We start from the raw sequence: 24,266 nt of genomic DNA, 5'->3' as shown, positions 1-24,266 counted from the left end.
CGTCACCGCCCAGGGCCCTCCACGTCCATCCCGAGGCTCTCGAGTGCTCCTTGCAAACGTGCCAAATCCCAGGGCCGCCTCCGCTCGGCCCCGCTTCACACGTGCTCCCCTGGCCGGAGCCGGCCGCCGGGGCACAGCCCAGGCCGGGCAAGCCCCCCGGGGCCAGCTCTCATGGCCCGCCGGGCCCCCGGGCCATGCCCGCGGCGGGGGCCGGAGGCGTCCGGGCGGGCGGCGCGCCCCGGGATGCTGCCTGCCGTGTCATCGGCCCCGGCAGCGCTCAACCGCCTCGGCGCAACCTCCCCGGGTTTATATAACTCCCCGGCTGGAGCGGGGCCAACGGCTCCATCGCCGGCTGTGCCGCGGCTGCACGCCGGCCCCAGTTCGCCCATGGGGTCTGCCCTGACGCCCGCCCCCCCCCGTGGCGTTAACTGCTTCCCCGCCGCACGGCAGCCCGGACCCCGCGGCCTTCCGGCGGGGAGGGCTGGACGGTGTGTGCGAGCCGGCGGTGGAGCCGGTCGTCTCATCTCGTCGGATTATCCAGCACGGGGATGACAACTCCCGCGTCCCTCCTGCGGCATCACCTGCCAGGGAATGTGCTGACACAGGCGGCGCTGGCTAAGCCGTCCCTGTCACCGCTAGCAGGGACAGTGGAGGTGGCACGTTGCCCAGAGCTGCTGCCCCTGCCCGGCGTGGCCCTGGTCACCCCATGCTCCCAACACAGGCAGTTTGGCCATGCCTGTGGCCGTGGGTGACTTCCTGCCTGCTGGTGGGACTGTGTGGGAGGGTGGGCTCTGCCTTGGGGCTGCACTGCCCCACATCATGGCCTGAGGCTGCCCCCATCCATGATGCCCTAATGGGAGCTGGCAGAGGTGATGCCCAACAGAGGTTTGGCAGCCCAGCCCCATGTAAGTGGTGGCTCTGCTCTTTAAAGGCTGGGAAGAGAGGAAAGCAGGAAGGTAGGTTTGAGAACCTCCAACATCTCCTTTCTGGGAGGATGTGGAAGTCGCAGCCACACACCAGGGAGGGCTGGACGATTGCCTCTGCAGTGTCTTCTCGGTGCCGGCAGGAAGCCACCTCTTGTGTTTAGGAGCTGGCAGATCAGTCACCTACCTGGAAGCAGCCACACCATTCCCCCAGACAACAGGACTGTCCCCGACTCATCCCACGGCTCCGGAAGCCCCGCAGGGTTATGTTCCTCCCAATGGGACTTGGCAGGTGTCAGAGTCGGTCACAGCCTCGGCGCCTGGCTTCCTAAACAGCTTCCTTCCTGGACGCTGTGGTGAGGAGGTCACTTGGCTATACACCTGCCTTTGTCGGGACTGCACCCAGCCCAATTGCTGCTGTGACCCTCGGTGGGAAGCCACTGTGCTGGCTGGGAGTCCCCAAGAGAGCAGGCAGTGTCATAGGTAGCCCATTCCGGGCAGGACAAGCTGTCTGCCCTCCAACATGACATGCACCCAAGCTGTGAGCCCCTCTTCTACCCCTCAGGTGACCTGCAAAGAGGACCACAGCCCTCTCCTGTCCCCAATACCAGGCCAGTGGTATTGGCCAGCTGCAGCTCCTGGCTCTGGGTTACTGTGCTGGAGGAGTCAGCAGTGGAACCAGGCTGGGGACAGCCCGAGTGGGTGAATCCCTCTGCTTCGCCTAAAAAAAGCCAAAGGTAGCAGAAGAAAGAGGCCAGCCAAGTTTGTTTGATAGCTTTATTGCTTCTGTGATATGACTGAATTGATGTGACATAAGCCGGCTTGGAGGAGCCTGCAAGACTCTTGCCCTCCCTGCCTAGAGGGAAAATTTTAAAAAAATGCAGAAACTAAAACTAATTTTAAAAACTCATTGAGTTCTTGCATCTCAGCTTGGTGCAGTACCGGCGAGCGCACTGGCCCTTGGAGCGGGTCCCTGTGGGGGCTGGGCAAGGAGCCAGTGCCCGAGGGGCTGGGCAGTGGCCCACTTGCCTGCACTGAAGGACACGTCTCTAATACTGTGTGTGACGCACGCTTGGGCTGATGGCGTGTACCACACTGGTGCTGGTGGAGCTCAGTGTGGCGGCCGCCTCCCTGCCAGGCAGTCTGGAAGCCCTTGCCTGTCCCCTGGTGCTGCCCTTACCCAGCCTGCCTGCCCCTATTTGATACAGGTGGACAGATAGCTCTGTCCTGACACCTTCTCCCTCTCCCAGCAGCACTGGCATCTCCCAGGAGGAGGAGACACTGGAAGCCCAAAGATGCTGGGCTGCAGAGGATCCTGCTGCTCCCTGGCCGTGGTGCCTCCGTTTGGCACGTCTGAGCTTAAGCCCACAGCACGGCCAGCCCGAATGGTGTGAGCTGGTGGAAGGAGCCTGACACCAAGGTGGTGGGCACTGGGGAAGGCTGTACGCCCCGAAAGCATGAGCAGCCCGTGCTCGTGGTGTGGTCAGCACAGCAGCAGCTCTCTGCAGGCAGCATGTGCTGGCTGGCCTGCAGCTCCCCAGACCTGCTCTCTGCACCAGCCAGAGCAAACTCTGCTGCGGGAGCTGCTCCCTGACCACCCTGCACTTCCTCGGCCTCTCTCCAGGCTGGTTCCCTGCCACCCAAGTGGCCTTTCTGCACCGCGGCGTGTCAGAGGTGCCAGGCAACCCTGCTCTATATTTAGGCTGTGGAGAATTCCCCTGGGCTCTCCCTTCCGAGCTGAAAAGGTGAGTCACTGTGAGGGAGAGGCCAAGACTCACATCCGTCCCACTGACCCTGCTCTGACCCGCTCCGAGCTGGCAGGACTGCCGCGTTTTGGAGGGCAGGAGGTGGCTGCAGGTGCACAGTGGGACGCAGCCAGAGCAGCATCCAGGAGTGAAACCCAGCGCCGTGCACTGCTTGCAGGGCTGGGGTGCACACCCCCAGTGCTCGGCCGCAGGGCTGCCCCACAGGTGTGCTTGTCCCACCGTTGTTAAATGGGACAGTGAGTTAGAGGGGAGCCTTTGGTCCCCAAACAACCCCCATCCTCTCTGTCCTTCTACTTGCAGATGGTCCTGACCCACCACAGTCAACCTGGGCCCACGCACTCATCTATTCAGCCTGGGTACTTCTGCCTGGAGACCCCCACCAAGGTGGACAGAAGAGCTTGGAGTCACCTCCCTGGTCTACAGGGGCAGCTTCCCATAAGGACCTGTCCCTGGCCATGGTGGGGAGCTGGAATGCCAGGGAAAGTGGAGCAAGGGCCATGTTCTCTCCTTGGACCTGGAGCCAGTGAACTGGAAGATAAAGGTGCCCCGCAGCTTCGTAGTGCTCAATGAAACGAATTAAATCAAATTAATGCCATCACAAGCCTCCATGGCAGTGCTTCCCCTGGGGGGTGGAGAGGAGCCTAGAACAGACATCGAAGGCTCTTCACAACCTCTTCTCCTCCTCCTGGCTGCAGCCACCCATTCTCTGGCATCTCAGCTCGCTGTAGCATATGGATGCAGCACATCACCCAGTCACTGCCCCAGGGCTCCCACAGCAGCTGGTTAAAGACCCAGTTCAAGCACCAAGGCGGGTGCCCACCCTTCCCCAGCCACAACCTCAGCCAGCTCCAGCCCAGGCACCCTCACTGCCACCCTGACAGGGACTAGATGCGTGACGGTCGCAGGTCTGGGCTGACACACAGGAACCGTGAAGCGAGTGTCGCCTGGCGAGAGCCATGGAAATCCAGTTCCTTGGGCTCCTTGAGCAGGAAAAACAAATTGAGAAAGAATATTCAAAGGAGTATCTGCCACAGCATGCGCTCAAAAACCTGCTGGAAATCCCAGCTCTCCATGCTGGAAACCTCACAGAGCATCCTGGCGGGGAGCAGGGACCACCTGGTTGGGAAGCCAGAGGGACAGGGCAAGGGACACAGTAAGGGCAAAGCGGAGAGCCTCCCAGAATTTGTCTTCTGCAGCCTGGAAGAGGCAGGATCTTTGAGCTGCTCCCAAACTACAAGGCAAGCAGCAGCCATGACCAGAAGCTGGACAGGACTTGCCCCTAAGCAAGCCCCTTGGCTACAGGCACACCACGCAGGAGCCTGCTGAGGGACACATTGCACACGGGTCTGTGGACAGCACCCAGTGCCATGTCCTGAGAGCTGCCTCTACCTGCAGCCTGCTCTCAAACCATTCCATACAGTTTGCTCCTCTGCCCTGCACCTGGGTCATCACCTGCCCTGTCTGCATGTCCCCTCTCAGGTCTCAGCCCCAGAGCCACAGCCCCTTGCAAGTCATCGGGAGCAGAGGCGGCACAGGGGAGCTACGCGAGCCCTGCTCTGAGCATCCCTTGTCCATGTTCTCCCTTCAGCTCAGAGTAAGACAGATCCTCCCCCTGCTGACCCCAGCACCGGCTGGCTGCATGCTGGTGCCTCAACACACAGGGACTTGGCTTGGGACAGTGCCCATGGGCACAGTTCAGGCTGAACCAGGCTGGAGAGCGTGGGAGCTGATTTCCACTGGTAGCCATTCCCCTGGCAATCTCCCTTCTGCCAACGCTCTCCAGGTCGATAAGACCACCCCGCTGTCTTTGCACTTGGCCACGTTGCTCAGTTTATTCCAGCTCCTCTGAAATACGTATACAAATCAAATGTGCAAATACTGCATCTTGGGACCAAGACAGCAAAGGAAGGGACGTGCTCCTGAGAGCAGGAGGAGCAGCAGTGCTGGAACAGCACAGGAGGAGCTTGGAAATGAAGTGAGCAGGGCTGAGCAGAGGGTGAGGGTTCCCAGCAGGCCCCCACCCATGCCAGCAAGCTCCATCATCACTGAGGCCACACATCACTTAAATAGGGAACATGACTGAGTCTGGAACACAAAACAAACATCTTCGGTGGCCTGCTCTCAAACTGTAAAGCTTCGGATCTCCGCGCAAGATCTGACCTCCTTCCAAAGAATAAATAACTCCTCTCCCACACAAAAATAAAGCGAGATGCTGCCCAGAAATGGTGACACCAATCTGCACGGGGGTCCTGCACAGCAGGCACAAACCAAGAAGCCTGAAAGCCTTGAGCACAACGAGGCAGGTTCCTCAGTGCCATGACAGGCAGGAAGGTGGGAAGGGTCTGCCAAGGCAGAGAAAGCCATCGGCTTCCCGCTCCATCCTGGGGTCAGGGCAGATGCAGAACAGGGCAAATGGCTATGGAAAATGCAGCCAAGTAAGCGGCTGCTGCTGCTGCCTCTATGCGAGAAGCAAGGAAAAGTGCAGAAAAACAAACCCATGCTCATCTCCATCCAGAAGCTCCAAGTGGAGAACGAGGGAAAGCTATTATTCTCCTTTTGAATTATAGCAGCACCAACAACACCGAAGTTTTGGACGGATTTGTTTTCCTGGGGAAAGGTCTGAGGCCGGTGACAACGCAGATGGAGCATGGAGAGGCCAGGCTTTTCGCAGGGCTGTGCACAAGCAGACTTTGCCTTGCACGTTGGTATTTCTAGTATGATTCCAGCAGAGTTTCTTTTAAAAAATAATACTTTGTACATTCAGGCATTGCTGCCTTGGGGCAGCGTCACCTCCCATTTGGCACAAATTGTTTTATTCACAAACCATTCTTCTCTCTTCTGAGTCTTTCGTGTTTAATTCAGGACACAGAAGATCCATCTGAGATGCAGAGTTCAAGAACGGCCCATTCAGCCCCCTGCCCACCTCCTGTTAGCTCTAGGCCTGGAGGCAGCAGATACAACCCTCATGCAGACTGGCAATGCGAGAGGGTCTTCCCAGAGCCCCTGGGCATCTCTGCGTGTCTTCAGTGAGGCGGGATTCTTGCGGGGGGGCTGCCAGTGCTGGCTCCCAGAGCTGCAACGTGCGTCTCTGTCTCCTCCCTTGGAGGCAGTGGCTGCACCCACTCAAATCCCACTGGTTAGGTCAGTGATGACTCGGGCTTTCACCAGCTTCCGCAGGAACTCCTTCTCCCGCTGGATATTGTGCGTCCAGGACTGGAAGGAAATGGGAAAGACAGGAGGTCAGCAGCTATCCTGGCCAAGCATGCTCCTGTTCCCCACATTGTGGGAGACTCCAGCTGGGGCAGGGCAGTGGCTTCTGCCAAGGACCCCGCTGCAGACCCAAAGATTCCTTGCAGACCAAGGGCCTTCTCTTATCTAAAAGCTGATATGACCAGCAGGGACAGACCTGTGTACTTGAGGTAGGAGGTCTCCCCAAGGGCTGGGTGTTTTTTTGGCACGGTGAGATCTGGGCAACCCAGGTATGTTGGCCAGATGTAGCTGGTTACAGTGCCCTCCCAAGCCACGGCACACAGGAGTCCAACTGCTCCTCATTAATGGTGATGTGTCTTGGGGAAAGGGGCTGGCAGAGAACATGGAGGCAGGACATGTCATACCCACATACAGCTCCCTGCCAAGGGAAGTCTCTGGGTAACGCATGGGGTATATGCAGCTGAAAAGCCCCAAGATCAGCCCCATCAAGGCCGGCTCTTGCCTCCACTAGCCCTGTCAAGAGGAAGTCACATGCTAAAGGTTACACTAACAGAATGTGAAGGGTGAAATGGTCACATCTCCCAGCCAGGCACTTCAGAGCAATGATTGCTATAGCTGGTGTCAGCCCACCCAGATGTGTTCCCTGCAGCAGGCTTTAGCTGCGATCAGAGCATCTGCCATCACTCTCCCATGCTGGTACTATTAAAGCACTTAACGAAAGCAGTAAGAGGTTTGTCCCCTTGAGAGACCAAGGCAGAGCAGGGGAAAGCAGCTTTCCTCAAAATCTCCCAAGAGGACAAGAATCCCAGAAAAATGAATCCAGGTCTCCAGCACAGTGCTCTGGCCACCAGGTAATCTGGGCTCTAAATACGATCTGGATCATGATAAAAATCACTCTACAGGAGCCTCCCTAAAACGACCTCAACCAACAAAGCACCAGCCCAATGAGCCCTCTGAGGGCACTTTGTCACAGGTATCTAAACCCAGTTTGCCCACTGCAAAACTGTGGGCACCTGCCTGCAAAGCACTGGTTGCATCTATCACACACAACGTGCATGTGGCTCTCCTGTCATTTATGGATGTCCTGTCCAGGACAAGCAGCTCTCAATCATGACTGCTGACTGTGTGGCACGTGGTCATTGCATGGAGCCTGCTCCCAAGAGGTCCAACGGACTGAAAGTCCCTCTCTAGATCTCCAGCACATTTTGGAAATATCTCTCTTGCTGCTTCATAAGCCACTACCATCCCCTCAGTGCACAGGAATGAAGAGAATTAAAGAAGCTAAGGAAAGTTCAGGCAGGTCTTATCTTGTCACCTGTGTTCAAAAGAAGTCTTTGACTTCTGCTTCCAGTGACACTGTTACCTGAATGCTGCAAAGGGTGCACCAGCACCAGGAACAACAGGGCGACACATGGCCAACTGTGCTGGTGCTCTTTGGGACTCTGAAAATGCAGAAGACCCCATTTCTAAACTGAAAAGATGCTGCCCAGAAACAACTCAGTGCTTGGCTTCTGCTAGCATAAAGACAGAAACTGAGAACTGGCACTGGGAAGAAAGCTGGCTTGTAAAAGGGAAAAAACCATGAATTTCAGAAAGCAGCAGTGGGAACAATGATTGTACAGAGCACAGGGAGCTGGGAGAGCAGGGCTGCGTGTGCCTCTCACTTGGAGCAGGACAGTCACAGTCCCCCAACCTGCTGGAAACAATCCCACACACGGTATGTCACCTGTGGCCCTGGGCTTGGCCCCCACCATACAGCAGCATCTCTCCTGAGAGCACAGCCCCTTGCTGGGAACGCGCGGCACCGGCAGAGGCAGCCAAGCGTGCGGGCGTGCTCCTGCCAGCAGCGAGCAGCCGGCTGCTGGCACACCGGGGCTCCATGCGCTCACGTCTGGCGGGGTTTGTTGTTCAAAGCCTCTCTGGAGCACCAGGGAGCCTGATGTGCCTGACACATCATAGCACAAGCTGGTCCCTCCTTCACGTCCTTCAGCCTCATCAAACAGCATGAGGCGCCAATTGGTTTCACCCAGTACAAGCTGCTTGTGTCCCTTGGTACAGATGCTAACTGGGGAAGCAGCCACTTCTAGGCAAACTCCAACCACCTGTAATCTCACCACAGGCCACATCAAAGTGCCTTATCTGATAGCAAGGAGAAATCTGCTTCATGAAAAGTACAAGTGGAGCAGGAATTTAAGTACAGGAGGTGGATAATAAAATTTTAGGTCATACAATTGCAGTCTCTCCCATTATGGCTAGGTCTGGCTACAGCACTGACTGCAAGGCTGCTGGCGAGACCTTCAGCATCCAGGCTGCTCTGAACCCTGGGCACTGCCACAAACACCTCTTTCCAAGCAGAAAGCCACATGCAAGGGAATTCAGCCTGCCATTTGATCCACAGATCTTAGTGGCATCTCTGGCAGTACTCTCAAGTGTTTTGTGGTAAGACCGCAGAGGAAGAGGATTCCCCGGTGAGGACAGGCTTTTGCACCCCCAAAGAGCACAAGCAGAGCACTCGCTCGGTGCGGTGCTGCTCCTCCCACACCCGACAGCAACACAGGCAGGAGGGATGAGGCATGTCTTCAACACCAGCTCCGGTTTCTGATTACGGGAGAGGGACTTGCCTCACTGACAGACAGAGCTCATCAGGCAAAGGAACCTGCATTCCAGCCCCAGCGGCTGCAGTGGGGAGAAGAGCCAGAGCAGATTTCTCTAAAACTGCCAGAGAGATGCAGGCACCTCGCTGCCACTGCCCTGGCAGGGGAAAGGCAACAAAGTACACCCTACAACCCAGCAGGTTTTAGGGTATACACACCCTAAATCTCAGCAGGTTTTAGGGTGTATACACCCTAAATAGCACCCTGGGTAGCACACACTGCCGGCAGGGCCTGCCATGCGGGAGAGCTCTGTGAGCCAGCTGCAGGGTCTCATGGAAAGCCAGGATGCGCTTTGGCTGTGCTGGCAAGATGGTCACTATCCCTTCTGACTGCTTTGACCCTCTCTTCCCATGCATGCCGAGCCATTACTGCCTCACTTCCTACTCCACTATGCCAGATTAATCACAAAGCTCCTGCCTCAAGTCCTGAAGCTTCACCTCAGCATCACAAGCAGAAATCTCTACCTCTCCTCTCACCAATCTGCAGCTCCAGACAGCAACAGAGCAGCTTGGACCATTTACTGCCACCGCCACCCCGCACATTAGTGCCAGCACTGCTTCTGTGACCTGGCAGACCAGCTCTACCTTCTCCCAGCTCCACCACTTGCATCAAGCAGGCAGCCAGTGCAGTTTAGAATCTTAGAATCACAGAATCATTTAGTTTGGGAAAGACCCTTAAGATCATTGAGTCCAACCTTTTGTTTCGACTTGTGCAAACAAATGAGCTGCTTGTCTGAGCCCACAGCTGGAGTAATGAACTGGGAGCTCCACTAGGAATGTCCCAGAAGGCTCCAGAGTCCTTCTTGCTCCTTGGGGATGAGGCTGGGATTTCCTTTGCTTCAATCTCTCTATGATTAGTAGATGTTTGCTCTTTTCAGTGGAGAGAGACACAGCAGGAGGAGAGTTGCTGTGCAAGCAGATGCACTGTTATGGCTGTCCACCCCGGAGAGGTGGCAGTGGGTCTGAAGTATGATCGTTTGGTCACAGTTATTAGATGAAAATTTATCATCAGTTTACGCCACCTTTCAGGATTATGCAAATGCAGCAGCCCCAAACCACCTGTCCTTTTTTTCTTGATGACTCCAAGAGGAAGCACAAAATGTCTTCTGTACCTTCAAGACAAGCCAAGTAGAATATTTTAAGACTAAGAAAAAGTTTCAGAGACCCACCCAGGAGGAAGGTAAACTCCCCATCTGTAATTAGTTACAACCGGGAATGCCTCAGCTTCAGAGCACATTAGTCTTATCAAGTAATTGCAATATCTTAAAATACGGGAAGATTAAATCAGAGAGACTGAAGTAAATGAGGAACGCATTCAAGAAAAGCAGCAAATTGTAGAGCAGTTTTCTCGCTTCTGTTAAATCCTCCGTATTTGTTCAAGTCAGCAGCATTTCTCCCCAAAAACCTGCACAGAAACCACAGCAGCAGCAAGAACTGCTACTTGACTGGTAACAGTTGGTTTCCCGTCTCCCCTGCTGCTCATTTATCTCTACCTTTAACCTGCACTGCCTTGTTTCTGCAGCTGCTTACTTTTCACGATTCTGCCTTGCCCACGCCCTTGCTCTGGTCCCGGCACAGTGACCATGCACACGAGGTGTTTTATGGACACTCATGAGCCACGGTTTCACCTCCCAGTGCCCTCCCGTGACACCAGTGCCCTGCCTTGCTTGGGACCCCCAGCCCCCTCGGGACGTGGCAGCACCGCAGAACGCCCCATCCCACCTGGACCCCTTGGGAGCCACACGCGTGAAACAAAAGGGAGGGCTGGGCACCCTTGGTTTTTTGTGTTTAGGAAAGATTTACTCACAGCTCCTTTAAGCCCGGTCATTCTTATACCAGCTTTAAACAGCTCTTTTAGCTCCTGCTTATTTTTAATACATACAGAGAGAGCAATCATATCTCTTTCTCAGTCTTCATTTTACCAAGCTAAACAAGCCATGTTTTCTTTTTCCTTCTAACAGAAGAGGCTGTTAATTTCCTCTATGAAAACTGGGAAATTTTCTAGAAGTATCGTACCTTCCTCTGTCCCTATTTACTCCAAATTTCCTTCTCAGGAAGCAGAAAGAGGGCTCACCATTGCCACATGCAGAGGCAATTCTCTGTCTCTACAATAAGTCCTTTCCTCAAGTCTTTCCAGAGATGTGTTTGCCTTTTTTTTTTTTCTCCCCAGTAACAGCATGACACCCTGAATTATTCTGTAATTTATTCATACCTATCTAAGCATTTTCCTCCTCTGCCATTGCCAAATAATGCTTTCCCAGCTTAGTGTCAAAATTTCTGTTATTGCTCCAAACAGCATGACCTTCCATTCTTACTCTTAGGTTTCATGCCACTCAGTTTACTCCAGTTCTCAAGGTGCTCCTGGTCTTCCTGCATGGTATTTTGATCCTCCTTTGTATTGACCACACCTGGTCTTGCATCATCACAAATTCCAATTGCACACCATTGCCTTCTGTGCCAGAAATCATTAAAGCAAACACTAACCATGACCTCCTGCAGGGGAACTCCCAGCTGTCCATTCAGTGCTGCTCTTTGTGTTCTCCTTCAGAGAGACTATTCACACACAGGTGTTGCCCCAAACCGTAGCTTCTGAAGCTTAACTAATAATATCTCACATGGTACAGTATTGCATGCTTAACTCACCTTCAGACAGATTGAGTTAATACACTTCCTCTGTCCCCAGAGGTTTTTTGTTTTGGTTTGGTTTGGTTTTTTTTTTTTTCCTAGTCAAATAAAGATATTGAATTAGTTTTTGTAACCTGCCTTTGGTAAATTCATATTGTGTTTACTTTCAGGATTTAATTATTCTTTCATATAAACTCTGCTCTGAAGTTCTCAATAGTACCTCTGAGGTCAGATTAATAAGAGGTCTGAATTTGACAGGATTATTTTCTTTACCTTATTCCCATCCCCCCAAAAAGAAAGGAAAGAGAGGTATTATGTCCACTACAATCTAATTCTGTGGAACCACGTGTAACCTGATAGATTTATTGAGGGCCTTTTCCTTGGAACTTGCAGTTTAATTGGCTCAACAGCAGAGCGATTGGAACAGATCTCAGGCTCTCACACCCGGTACATTAGCTTCAATGGCTTCTGCCTTTCACTGCCGACTCGGTCATTTTCTATGAACTTCTCACCGTAAGCCACCCTTTCCCTCACGTTCATCATATCACCCTTATGGAGGCAGTATATTCATTCATGTCATTCCCACTTTGGCTCTTTAATTCCTAAATCTTCTGCATCCCTCACCTCCCTGGATGCCACACCCCTGGTAATTATTTCCTTGTTTCCGTATTATTTGTTTGGCAGTGGGACTGGTCAATGTTTGTTTATTTTCCTTTGCAAGATCTAATTCAGCCTGACTTTTGCCAGTTTCTACTTTATCCTTCCCAACCATCAGGGTGAAGCCTCTTCACTGCCTGATGCTCTCCCACTCCTCTGCTATTTCTAACATCACCATGAAGCAGTTGTCTATGAAGTTACATCTACAGCCTTTTCCTGCCAGTTCTGCCCTTGCTGCAAACATGAATTGAGATAATTTTTCCACTTTTGAAAAAAAAACCCAAAACAAACAAACAAATCTAAAATCTACGATGAGTTCACAAGCTCTTCAGTGCACCATTTTGGCAGCCCGTTCTCCTAGGCTAGGCGTAAATTCAGAGAGGTCAGAGTCTGCACACATGTCCCAGTCCCACTGAGCTGAGTGCCACCTCTCAGGCTAGATACAGCCCTGCCTACCAAGCTCCCACCTTTCAAAAGCAAAATCTGATTTATAAGATCCCTTCTGTTGCCTTTTTATTCAATTTAAGCATGAAGTAATTTCATCAAAGGCTGTTTCCTAAAATGTCACTCAGCAAGATCTTCATGCCTGCTAAAATCAGCTCTGAAGGGCCATCAGCTCTTCTTGTGCCCTCACAGTTAGTGAGAAGAGCTGCGCTACCTACTGCATGTGGGGATCCCTGGGCTCTCCCCTTGACAGTAATACTGGCTCTGACTGTACATCCATGACAGTGGGATTTCTGGTGGCACCTATGGAGGTCTGTGTTCAATGTTTGGGTCAGCAGCTGGGCTCTGGCGCACCCCTGTAGATCTTTTACTGTCTCTTTCTGCAGAGATCTTGTCCAAACCCTAATTTTGTTTTTGTCCATCCTACAGCCTTAACTTCCTTGCTGATGAGTGCACGGTGGTACCCCACGAGTGTTATCGTATTTCTGTTCTACTGAACAAGGCAATACCTGTGCTCTGGTCGTGACTGCTACCCTATCCATCTTTTCCAGATTTCTGTTACATAGACACACAGTCCTTATGCACGGAACAGCATGCGAGGCCTTCGTTCAGCCAAAACGCTGTCAAACAGGTGGCTTTTAAACAAAGGCAGAAATGTATAAACCTCATCAGTCATCACTGCCGGTCCCAAGAAAAAGCATTGCCCTTTCAGAGGTCCCCCTGCCCCAGCTCCTAACCTCCCCCTCCAAAGCTGACCTCCATTTCAGTCTGCACCATTCCTTGTACTCCAATCGCAATTCATCAGCCAGGCTCGAATAGCTGTGTTTTCAGTCTATAAATCACAAAGCTAGACATCTGCCTGGCTTTCAAAGGAGTTTTGTTCTTCTTGCTGGCTACCACAAACTTTGAGGTACTTGGAGGCCTGAGGCAGCACGACCACCCCCTCCCAGGCAACTTGCGCTGATTTAAAATGCAAAGGACGGCTTCACAGAGAGAACCCAGATGATGATAAAGCACTATTGTTTGTGCTTTTATGGACTGAGACTCCAAACTTGATGTTTGTGGATTATTCTGAGAGGTAGCTGCTGGCAGAGAGAGACAGAGACAAAGCTATGTGTCACTGCATGCTGCAGGCCACCTCCCCTGGCCCTGGTGACAGCCCTTACACAGGCTGAATTAAGAAGTTTTACAAGACGGTGTCCTCCAGCATCCCACAAAGACCTGCCGGGGAAGTGGAGCCAATGATCAGAAAGAAGCCATCAAAGGCAGCTATGCCACCTCCCCCTCGGGTCAGGCAGAGTCACTGAAGTGCCAGGCACAGCTGTATCAAAGGAGCTGACACCTCCAACATCATTGACACTGGCTCTTGATCTGCTCTTACTGTGAAAAGGAGACCTGTCAGCGGCTCCACCGCGCCACACAAACGTGGCTCTGGGTGGATAAGGGTGGCTTTTAATGAAGCATTCTTCATTTTCACCAACTGCAAGCGCGTGAGGCAGTCTGCAGCCAGCTGCTGAGAAGACAACTTGGGGTGCTCCCTGTACGGCCCCTGAGGTGACTCCTCGCTCCTGCAAGAAATGACCAGGAGACTGGAACTCCCCTCTGCGTGCTGCCAGGCTCAGGGCAGAGCCCACGGAGCAGGGATGCTGGGAGCCAGTCTCATGCTCCGTTCCCATGATTTAGCACAGCCTCTTGCTCTCTCAGTTTCATAAACTCCTTACAGATATGTTTTTACTATTCTAAACAGTGTCACTTTCCCATCCTGCAATAATTTCTGCCTGAAACACTAGCCTGCTTTGCCCTTAGCAATGAAGGTCTACTATAATGCTTAAAGGCAGGTTCATTCTCTTTTTTAATCTGGAAAAGCCTTCACTATTTTAAAATTATTCCTTTTTCCTCACCTCCATTTCCATGTTTCCTTTGCTATGTCCCCAGTGGATCTGACACTTCTACATTAATAGAAGACAGTGACCTGTGATGAAAATACACTTTCATGGAGTGCTTGGGCAGGAAGCATTACAGGACCTGAGCAAGAAATAAAACTACAATAAACTACATCAAAATTCAGCTCCGATGGACTCATTGCCATGAAAACAGAGACAAGTGAGCAGACACCTTGGCAAGGACTATCATTTTCTATACAGCACTCATGGAAACAGCCAAGGGTCAAAAGCTGCTGCAAAGTTATTTGGAATAGGGAAAATAGTAACTGAAGGAAGAGGACACACCTGGACATTCTGCATTTTGTAAGTTAAAACAAGAGAGACAGGATCACAGCTGAAAAATCACCTGTCAGAGTTCACACAACAGCACCGGGTCTATTGGGCAGTGGTTTCCCAGTAACAGAGTGGAGAACAGCAGGCTGCATCCATACCGCCCAGAAAACCCCCACTGAAGTGCCAGCCAAGGACTCGGCACCCCCAGCCATGATGGACAGAAGAGGAGAGACATGGCAAGAAGGTGCTGGGCAGCGGAGCTGGGATCAAGAGGTGGTTTTGCACTGCAAGCACTGATCTTCCAGCTCACAGCCTGGAACTGAAAGCACTGCACCAGTGTGCTTCCAGCTCTCCTGAGCACAAGTATGAACAGAAAAGGCTCTTCTCCACGAGGCTGGCCTGACATACCCTGGTTGGAGCACAACAAGCTACCCAGGATAGAGGGTAAGGAAGCCACCCAGGACTAAACCAGAGGAAATGTACTCCCATGAGCACTTGCAAGCACAGGAGAATTCATACGTGTTTTGCCTCCATACCAGGGTCCTAAGATCATATACCTCCCCCTGACTGGTAATACCAATGAAGCTGCAGAGCGTCTGCCTCCTTGCAGAGCCTCTTCCTCTGGGGCGGGAAACGCCTGCCCAGCAGCCTGAGATGCTGGAAGATGCCGTGGAGAGGCAGCTGCCTCCTGCAGTAGCAATTGCAGCACAATCTTGGACCTTGAGGGCTTTTACCCCTGCGGGGAAAGCAAAGACTAAGCAAAACTATACACTGGGGCTGCCTGTTTCACCTCTTGGAAATTCAGCCGCCAGTCCCAAAGAGCAACAAGAAAAATCACATTCATTTCCACAGAGATTTTATCACCTCAGTCTTGGCATAGGAGAGGCATCTCCGCCCAGCTGTGAGCAAGCGAGCGCAATTTGCTGGCTTTTTTTATGTAATCAGAAGAAATTCCTCAGAGATGAGTCACAGGGTTTCAAGGGTGTCCAGAGAGATGTCAAGCAGGCCTCAAGTGTAAATCAACAACACACCTTGCAGAGAGGATGCACGCAGGCCCGCTCCCCCGGCGGACACCAGGCAAGGGAAGGGACTCGATGGATGTTCTCAGGGAGGCTCCCACGAGCCACACACACACATGCACATAGCACCTCCAGACCCAGGACGCTGCTGGTGTTTACAGTTCCTCTGTAAAGATAGTGATGGTTTCAGGGTGGAGCTGGAGTGCTTCCCTGGAGCTGCTCTCCAGGCCTGAGCACTGAAGATTTTCGGTCATTCGAACTGGAGGAGCTCGGTAGTCAGGGAGAAGATTCGAACTTCAGAAACAGAGGTTCTGCCCCACCAAAGCCTGGTCAAACTGCAGGGGTTCCTGCCTGGCATGTTCGTTATGGTGGAACAGCTGCACCCCATGGCCATTGTTTCAGTGCTGTGATGCTTCTACGCTAAGCAAACCTTTTCCAGTCCCCTACCCAGGAATGACTACTCCAGCATAATTTCAAGGCATAGCCTGCTTTAGTGGCTCCTTAGAGGCTGAAACACAGAGGAGGACCAGGAAGACCTAGACCTGGACACAATCCCAGAGTTCCAGCGTAACACTGAGGAAAATGCTGTGGATGCTCTTGGGGTGTCAGAGCAGATGGAACACACAAAAGCCCTGGTGGAGCTTGGCTTTGGGTCAGCCTTTCACTAATACCAAGGGCAAGGTCTGGCACAAGGTAGTAACACAAGGCAGCCCCCTGATTTGCAAAGCCCATGCAAGTCTCTCTTCAAGCAGGGTGTGCAGGGCACTTCCAGTCTAGAGTGGGGCAAACAAATCTCCATTTGTGCATCCTTTGAGGGCAACTGCAGAAGACACAACCCAACTATTATGCCCTTCACCTTTCAACTTCACCCTCAGGTGACTAACAATTACCAGCTACCATTAATATTAAATGGGAGAGAAAGAAACACAATCCTCTCTCTGCTCTTCACATTCCACAATATCACAAACAATTTGTCATATTGGGAGGGGCAGAGGCAGGAGGAATATTAATTATTGATACTTGGGAACAGATGGCTTTTCTTGTACTAGGGCAGTGAAATGTAAGAGGAGCCTGTGGGTGAGGATGTGAGGATTAGATGGGCAGACATGTATCAGATAACCAGCCTTCAAGTGGAACAGGAACCTTCCTCCTAGAAGCAGCTCTGCCGGACTGCAAAGCCTTCATCAACAGCCCTGGCTGCAGGAACAAATCCACTGACATCTGAACTAGTGAGGCTTCACCAGGACCTTTCAACGCTCCCTCACCTCCATACAGAACACCCTGGACACAATGACTGACAGCTTCCAGACAGCAGAGCCCTGTCAAACCAGGCACTGAATGGTCTCTCTAGGAGACCCTACTGGTTGTATTTCACCTGTCCATCCCCATCTGCTGCCCTGTGTGACAGGTTTATTCCTGAGACCACGAACAGTGTCAAGAGTGACTCCCTCCTGTTTTCCACTGGCTTCTGCATCTCATGCAAGGTGCTGGCCTCCAGAATCAAAGATCCAAGTGATCTGGACCAGCAACTTCTATCACCCAATTCTTTTTGCCAACTTTTCCTGTTGGTCCGTGAGGATCAAGAGCAAGAAGACTTCACTCTTGTCAGCTCCTGTGTGGGTGTCCTTGACGTCAGAGACACCTACCAGGTTGCAAAACAGGCTTGGCATGTGACCCGCTGTGAATGTCCCCATGTCCAAGAGTGGACCATGGGACTGGCATCCTCACCAGACAGAAGGAACAACTGGGCAAGAGCGATTCTCTACCAAAGGCAGCTGATTCACCAGAGCGGACACAATGGGACCAGAGAGACAAAAGCTTTTCCTAAGACTTTCATGAACAGCTGCACCCACTGCAGGAGCCTGGCATCTACATCTGTTTTCGCTCTAGTGTAGTCACGTCTTTGCCGGAAGACTAAGGAACTGGCTGTACTGACTCAGACCTGGGTAGCCAAAGGTCCCACCTCAGGCACTGGTTATAAGCAGATGCCCAGGGAAGAGTCAGAACTGGGCAAGCCGATGTGATACCTCTTCTACTACTGCAAGAACCATATTCCTCAGCTATTTTCTGCTCAGGGATTTCACAAGCCAGACACCACCTCTGTACATACTGACTCAATTCAGTTCTCCTCTCTGGGGGTACCCCTTAAATCCTGTAAATGGGCACTCACTTTCCCAGCCAGGACAGATTAAATCCATGGTTATTCCACTGAGCAAGGCAGACTTTCTTACTAACTCCACAAGCCCAGAAGGTACCTCAGGACCACCATGACCATACCCTTGCTAGACTGGGGACCTCCTCACAGTCTTTTCCAAAACTCAGTTTGTTCTCTTGGCCTCTGCTGAGAGGTTGTTCCAAAGCCTCAGTACTCTGATAATTAGAAATGCTTTTCTCATTTCTCAAGCTGGCTAATCACTGATTTCTAATTCCTCTCAGTCTGCCTAAGGTCATGCAGCCTGTAGCCTGTGAGAGTCCTAAGACACATATGATCTTGTGATTTGGAAAATCACAACTTCTCAGCTTCCCTCCTGGCCTGAATCAATGACAAAGTGCTTGAGGTGAACAAATGCCAAGTGCCAGGAGACAATTACTGTCCACCACAATACAAGTGTTGCCTCCCTCTGAACAGCTCCCATTTTTAACTGCACCTCTTTTAACGATATGGAGTAGGATGGAGAAATTTCCCCTACCTAGGAGCCAGTGAAGAGGGAGAAGCAATCTTAGAAAGACCTGGGCTGTGCTGGGAAAGATTAGGCTCTACCAAAAAAAGCAGAAAACCTTCCAACTACCGAAGCTTTGACCAGTGTCAAACTTTGCTCTAGTTTGGTACAGGAAGCAGACAGACTTGAAAGCATGTCTTTATACTGCTGCATTATACCAACATGAGAGCATTTGTTCCTCTAAAAAAGCTGTTCATCTTGCTGTGACAGTACCAGCAAATGTTTCTAAGGTACATCTGGCTTTGAAGAGCAGTCTCCACAGAGCCGCAATGTGTTTACACCAGCTAACTGCTGCCCAACAGTCAGCTGAGAGCTAACGCGCACAGGCTAACCTCACCTCGCCCATGTTTCACAGGGATCAACTAGCAAAAGAACCCTATGGATCAGAGAGCAATGCAATGGATCAAAAAGCTGGAGCAGGCCACATCTTTTCAACCCCAGAACAGAATTGTTCCCTTTCACCCTACTCAACATTTCCGTGAGTCTTTTTCCTGCTGCTCTGAGAAGAAAGAATCACATTATATACACATTCCAGAGAACTTTTCCCAGCAGAAATAACTGTTTTTAACACACTTTGCACTTGGGAGAATGTCTAGAATTTTATGGGCAAATGCCTGGCTGGGGCCATGTTTTGACCCATACAGGAAGGCTGGAAGTTGACATCACCATCCCAGTCAGGCTCGGGAGTCGGGGTGGTCAGGGGGCTTGGGAGGACGACGTGCTTGGCAGGAGCTCCCTACCTCTTTGATGGCAGACATCTTGATGTTCTCATAGTAGTGCAGCGGCGCATTGGGTGAACTCATGTCATAGCCAAACCCAGCTACCGCCACCTCATCACAGTTGTGCAGCGCCATGGTTATTGCTACGCTTCCCAAGGTGGGGATGTTCTGAGAGGAGAGAAAGCAGGAATGGAAGTCATTAGCAGGTTGCCATTTATATAATGAAAGATTTTCTCTTATTGTCTCTGCTCACAGGGGCACTGCTGCTACTAAACAGAAAATCAGGAACAGGGCTATATCTGCACATCAGCTGCCCAATGCCAGGTTGTGGGGTCAACAGCCGCCCAACTTGTTAAGAAAATCATATGTTAGCCAGCTTTCTGCAAAGCACCTACCACAACAGCAGCAGCTCTTGTTTGAGGCTCTCTGACCAGACTCTCCAGGGGACTATTGCACAGCAGAGGGATTAATGAAAGTGGTTGGACTCCCACAACTTTGTCATCCTGAGAATAGGGCAGCAGACAAGCTGAACCACAGTGGATATGTTAGTTTTCTGAAATTAAATCAGACATGTATACTAGATTTCAATTCTATGCACATTACTGGCTTCCAGCTAGGCGAGGAACACTTATCCTGAATGGTCACCAGACAGGAGCAGAAATGAGGAACGGTACAAACTGCTAAATTTACTGATGGCAAACGCAGTTTAAGGAAGCTGTTAAACAGCTCTGGGAGATGGGGAGGAGATCAGGCAGAGCCCGTCAGCAGTGTGCACCGAGACCCCTTCCTTTGCCCAGGGGCAGCCCCACAGGCAAAGGGCAGTCTGGCCTGTGCCATCGCAGGGACACCCCGATTGTCCTCTCCCACCTGCTGACCTGCCACTCACACCAAAGTCCAGCCTCAGCCCGTCCCAGTTCATCTGGCTACTGCCGAGGCCCCATGACAGCGGTGCTGTATGGCTGCAACTCCTCTTGTGCCTTCAGATGAACGTGACTGCTGCGACAGATGAGTGTTTCTAGTGTAAAACCCTAGCTCACAGACTTTTCTAGCTCCCCTTTAGCCAGGTGAATCCAGAGGTAGCTTTACCCCAGGGGCTAGGGAGAGGCTGAGAAATCCACCCACATATCTTATCCTTATTTGTAGAGCATCTAACACTGCCATATAAAAGCGTCATGAATTCAGAGGACATGCTCAGCCAGCCACCAAGAGTGGCAGCCTCTCAGCAGAGATGTACAAACCAATTGCACACTTACATTTTGCATTTAAAATGGTTTACTCTGAACTGGTAAGCAATGCTATTGCATTTTACCTCATGCCCATAACAGACTGGGAACACAATGTTTTGAGTTTCTGCCTCTCATTCAAAGGAACCGGCTTTTGGCAGCACATTACCTTGCTCACTTCTGATTGCCTGATCAGTCCCACAACCAACATTTTCCAGCAAAGAATCCACCCATACCCTAGCTGAGATATGCAGAGCTGGGAGCACAACCCATGTGCTATGGACAATTACAGTGCAATGGAATTGTACTAATGTGAAGACAAACATGCAAAAACTGCTTATGGTCAAATCAGTGAGATGTTAAATTCAAACATTTGCAGTGCAACTATAACAGTGCACATCTGCAATGAAAAGACTTTACTACATCCTCCTGTGACAGCTTCAGACGTTAGGAAAAACAGAAGAGTCATTTTGTTCTCACTGTTTAATATCAATTAATACCACAAACAATAATGTTTTAATTCTGGTTACTTTACTTAATTGCTAATTCACTGGTAGCCATAAAATATCAAGGATGAGTTTAAAAAAATTGGAAAAAGTTTATTACGCAACGATAAGAAAATTTCCCCGAATTTCAAAATATGCGAAAACATCCTGTTTTCCCAGGCATGGCAGTTCAAATTCAGATATTCTCAGCTTTACGTTTTACATAGGAGATGACATTTGGATGTCACTGGAATTGCATCAGCTGGTAAGTGGACTTGCCACAAACCCCTTTCCCTCAACTGAACTGTAGTTACAGTGTCCAAAACACATCGAGTAAATGGTTATGTCCTTGAGAACGTGTCGCTGTTGGGAATACGATGGCGTTAACACCACCCACACTTGCACTGGGCCCATTCCCACGGTACAGCTCCAGGGAGACTCAGGGTCTTCGCCTGGAGGGAATTTCACTGGCCAAGTTAACATTTAAGAGCTAACTTTCTAATGTGAGTCTGAAAAACCACAGAGAATTAATCACACTACCCAACCTTATGGGAAGACTGCCAAACCACCATAGCTTTCTTTCAAGCATGTTCTTATTTCTGTTTGGAGAATAACAGATTACAGAAATCAAAAGTGAACTTTCCTTTGATCACCAAATATCTGCCTGACTTTATGTATAATACCCCCAATGGTCTTTATGGAAAAACAGGAGATAATTTCGTCATCTGTTTCTGTTCTTCAGTAGTTCCTGACATGCCAGTACCTCAGTATTGCCTGCTTCTCTCTCAAAAATTATTAAAATACCAAAGACTACCAAAGACTTCCTAATATCTGGGATTGTAGTAGATATATCTGGTTTGGCCCCTACAACTATCAGAAATTCACATGGTGCCCTTAGCAAAATAGTTTTGCGTTGCCCTAAAATCACATTCAGAAACTGATAATCTGATGGCAGTTTTAAATTAAATTATGCCTTATTTATGTTAGCACCATTTGATACTATGGTAGCTACAGCCTAGTGTGTGCATCCCCCTTGAATACAGAGATCTGCAACCATTCACACCTTCAGTGCTGAGATGCAGCCTCACGTCCTGTTGCTGCAGGACCGCCTAGAAAATACTCTAAAAAATTATTATCCCTGCTACTCACTGAGGGCAGTAACTCTTAGGGTTGCATGGGGGTGCTTGCAGAGTAAACACCCTTAGTAAACAGCGTGGATAACAGCACCTGCTAGAGAAGAATATGAGTACAAACTCTGTGTGTGCACTCACATGCGTCTGGATCAAATAAAGATAACTGGGCATTTGCTCCAAACTGCTTTTGTGAAAGAAGCAGCAACCATCCGACAGATTAAGCAGTAACTGGGGAATTAGAGAGGCTTGAAAAAAAAGGAGCCAGCTTGAACAGAAGTATAAAAGAATCCCGACTGCTAGTTAACTACATGTCATTAGTAAGTCCATATGGTGCTTTGGTCCTGATTTGTTTTAAACTATAGAAACTGAGCAGTTTTCTCCTGTGACAGCCTGCTGACCCTCTGCTTCTCCTTCCCTCTGTTGAAAATGAAGCACTGCCTCACGTCCAGCTTGTGGCACGGCCAAGAGGAGGCCCTGTAGGATGTAGGGATGTGTCCTGGGCTGTGCCACAGAGAAACCGGCTCAGCAGTGTCACTAGGGAAAAGAAGTGTTCTCCAGGTCCAGGGGAAAGGGCTCTCCTCTCCTTTCAGCAGAGAAGTGGCAAATGAGTGGGGACATGTATCAGAGAGAGGAAATGGTTATAATTATTCTTTGGCTGCATCTACACAGCTTCCAAGCTGTCCTGACTCTTCATAGGCATATAAATTAGTTTTGCTGCTAAGCTCTCATCTAGACCTAATGAACCACGTACAACCTTTGAGGCAAGCTGGGGGACAAGTGGCTCCAAAAGAAGTCAGGCATCACAGACATGGCCGTGCCAAATCTGGCTGGCTATGCTCTGCACAATGTGTCAGTGCTATCTCAGCACACACACCCTTGCGCCGTGCCCCAAAGACATACCAAAGCAACCACCACACCTCTTGCATTGAGTTATGAAAATATAAATCTCTCAAACAACCGAGGAGGCCTCTTGTTATTTCAGGCCATTGTTAAGAGAAAAAGCCAAAATCCCAACAGGAATAATAATCTTGGGTTGGAATAGCTCAAAGCCTGTCTTCCTGCTCATACGGCCCTCTGTGTGCCTGGATATTCCTGTACCACCAAGCAATGCTGCTTTCAATCAAATGATTGAAGAACGGCAGCCCAATGATGGCCAGCACCTCGGTGAGCTTCCTGGGATGCTGCCCAGCTGCACAAAGCCTGGCCAGGGCAGGTTAGGCCATGGCATGGCAAGTGTCAGGAGGATGCTGATGGGGGCTGCCTGGGCTGGCCACGATGAGTTTCTGATTTGAACCGGTGCCCACCAATTGGGGTGATTGTGAATGGCAAGACCCCAGAAAGTACTGGCAGTCCTCTCCTCCTGCCAGTTCCCTGCCAAAAGCATTGAACTTGGCCTTGCAAGCTCTGTACCTGCTGTTGTGTCTCACAGGTGTCTGTCCCAGTGAGTATCCCAGGTTCAACATCCCTTCTCCAGCTCTGGTAAATAACTGCAACGGCAACCTCCCTGGATAATGTGGTCAACCTAAACTAACAGTCCACATCTCCAAGCCCAGCCTGGTTGTCTGAGCCCAAACATCTGGAAAATGTGGTGCTCCTATCTAATGTAATGCTCCCCAGGGACCAGCCCTTCGCCTGTTCCCATTTGAGAGAACACATCAGACTAACAGACGAGCCAGAGATGACACCAAAAGGCTGTCTGACAAACAGAAGCAGCAAACACAGCAGTGGTGAGCAACACGTCACCACAGCAGTGCTGAGCAAAGTCTGCCTGTGCATCGGGATCGTGGCTCCTCCCAGGGGCCCGCTGGCACATGTCCTCCATGGGTGAGGAGAGCACATGCATGTGGATCCAGGGTGAGAAAAGCACAAAGACAAGAGAGGAAGATCTCTGGTCTTGTGCTGCATCAGGGATCACTGCAAACTCTGTGTGGCGCAAACACAGCCAGCCTGCACCACCAGGTCAGGGGACCAGAGATGCCTTTAGCAGTACAGACAGATAGAGTACAGGTTCTCCTAACTGCTCCTGCACTATGCTCTGCTGCAAGGTGAAAGATAAAAGGCTTCCTCTCAAGACATTGCTGTTTCATCTTCCATTGGTCCCCCTGAAGAGGCTTTAAAGACTGACTTCTATCCACAGAAGAAATAAGCCAGTCAGCAGAAATGAACACCAGTCCACCTCTGGACTTAATGGAGGTTGAGCATCACCTCATGGATTTGTGCTGGAGATCCCATGCTGGTGACCGAACCAGTGGACCGTAACTGCTTTTTGCTTGGTGCATGTGAAAAGCTCTTGCTGCTTTTCATTCCATGCCTGGGTCATTCCTGTGTCACTGCCTGCTGGACTAGAAGGAAATGACTGCTGTAAATCTGTTTTTAGAAATATTCGACTCCCTTAATATGTTACATGAATTCCAGTTATTTATGGGACTTTACTTAGCTCAGGGTAAGACACATTGGATTGTCCAGAATATTG

The 24,266-nt window shown here is 50.8% G+C and overlaps 1 protein-coding gene across 6 annotated transcripts in view; it reads right to left on the bottom strand.

Moving 5' to 3' along the window:
* Positions 1–1,702: 1,702 nt before the first annotated feature.
* ST3GAL3 (ST3 beta-galactoside alpha-2,3-sialyltransferase 3) overlaps positions 1,703–24,266 on the bottom strand; it is a 182,167-nt gene continuing 159,603 nt past the window's right edge. For 5 of the 6 annotated variants that reach the window (XM_065655958.1, XM_065655960.1, XM_065655961.1 and 2 more), the window contains 2 exons: positions 18,974–19,120; positions 1,703–5,902 (listed from right to left, as the gene is read on the bottom strand). In XM_065655958.1, the coding sequence (XP_065512030.1) occupies positions 5,813–5,902; positions 18,974–19,120 (237 nt within the window). In that variant the 3' untranslated portion in view covers positions 1,703–5,812. The remainder of the gene's footprint in view (positions 5,903–18,973; positions 19,121–24,266) is intronic. The other variant, XM_065655962.1, reaches the window with a different exon arrangement.

Source organism: Caloenas nicobarica, chromosome Z (assembly GCF_036013445.1).
Source record: "Caloenas nicobarica isolate bCalNic1 chromosome Z, bCalNic1.hap1, whole genome shotgun sequence".
In the NCBI taxonomy this organism is placed as follows: domain Eukaryota; kingdom Metazoa; phylum Chordata; class Aves; order Columbiformes; family Columbidae; genus Caloenas; species Caloenas nicobarica.
The sequence above is the reverse complement of the archived record's forward strand: the minus strand, read 5'-3'. Positions and strand labels throughout refer to the sequence as shown.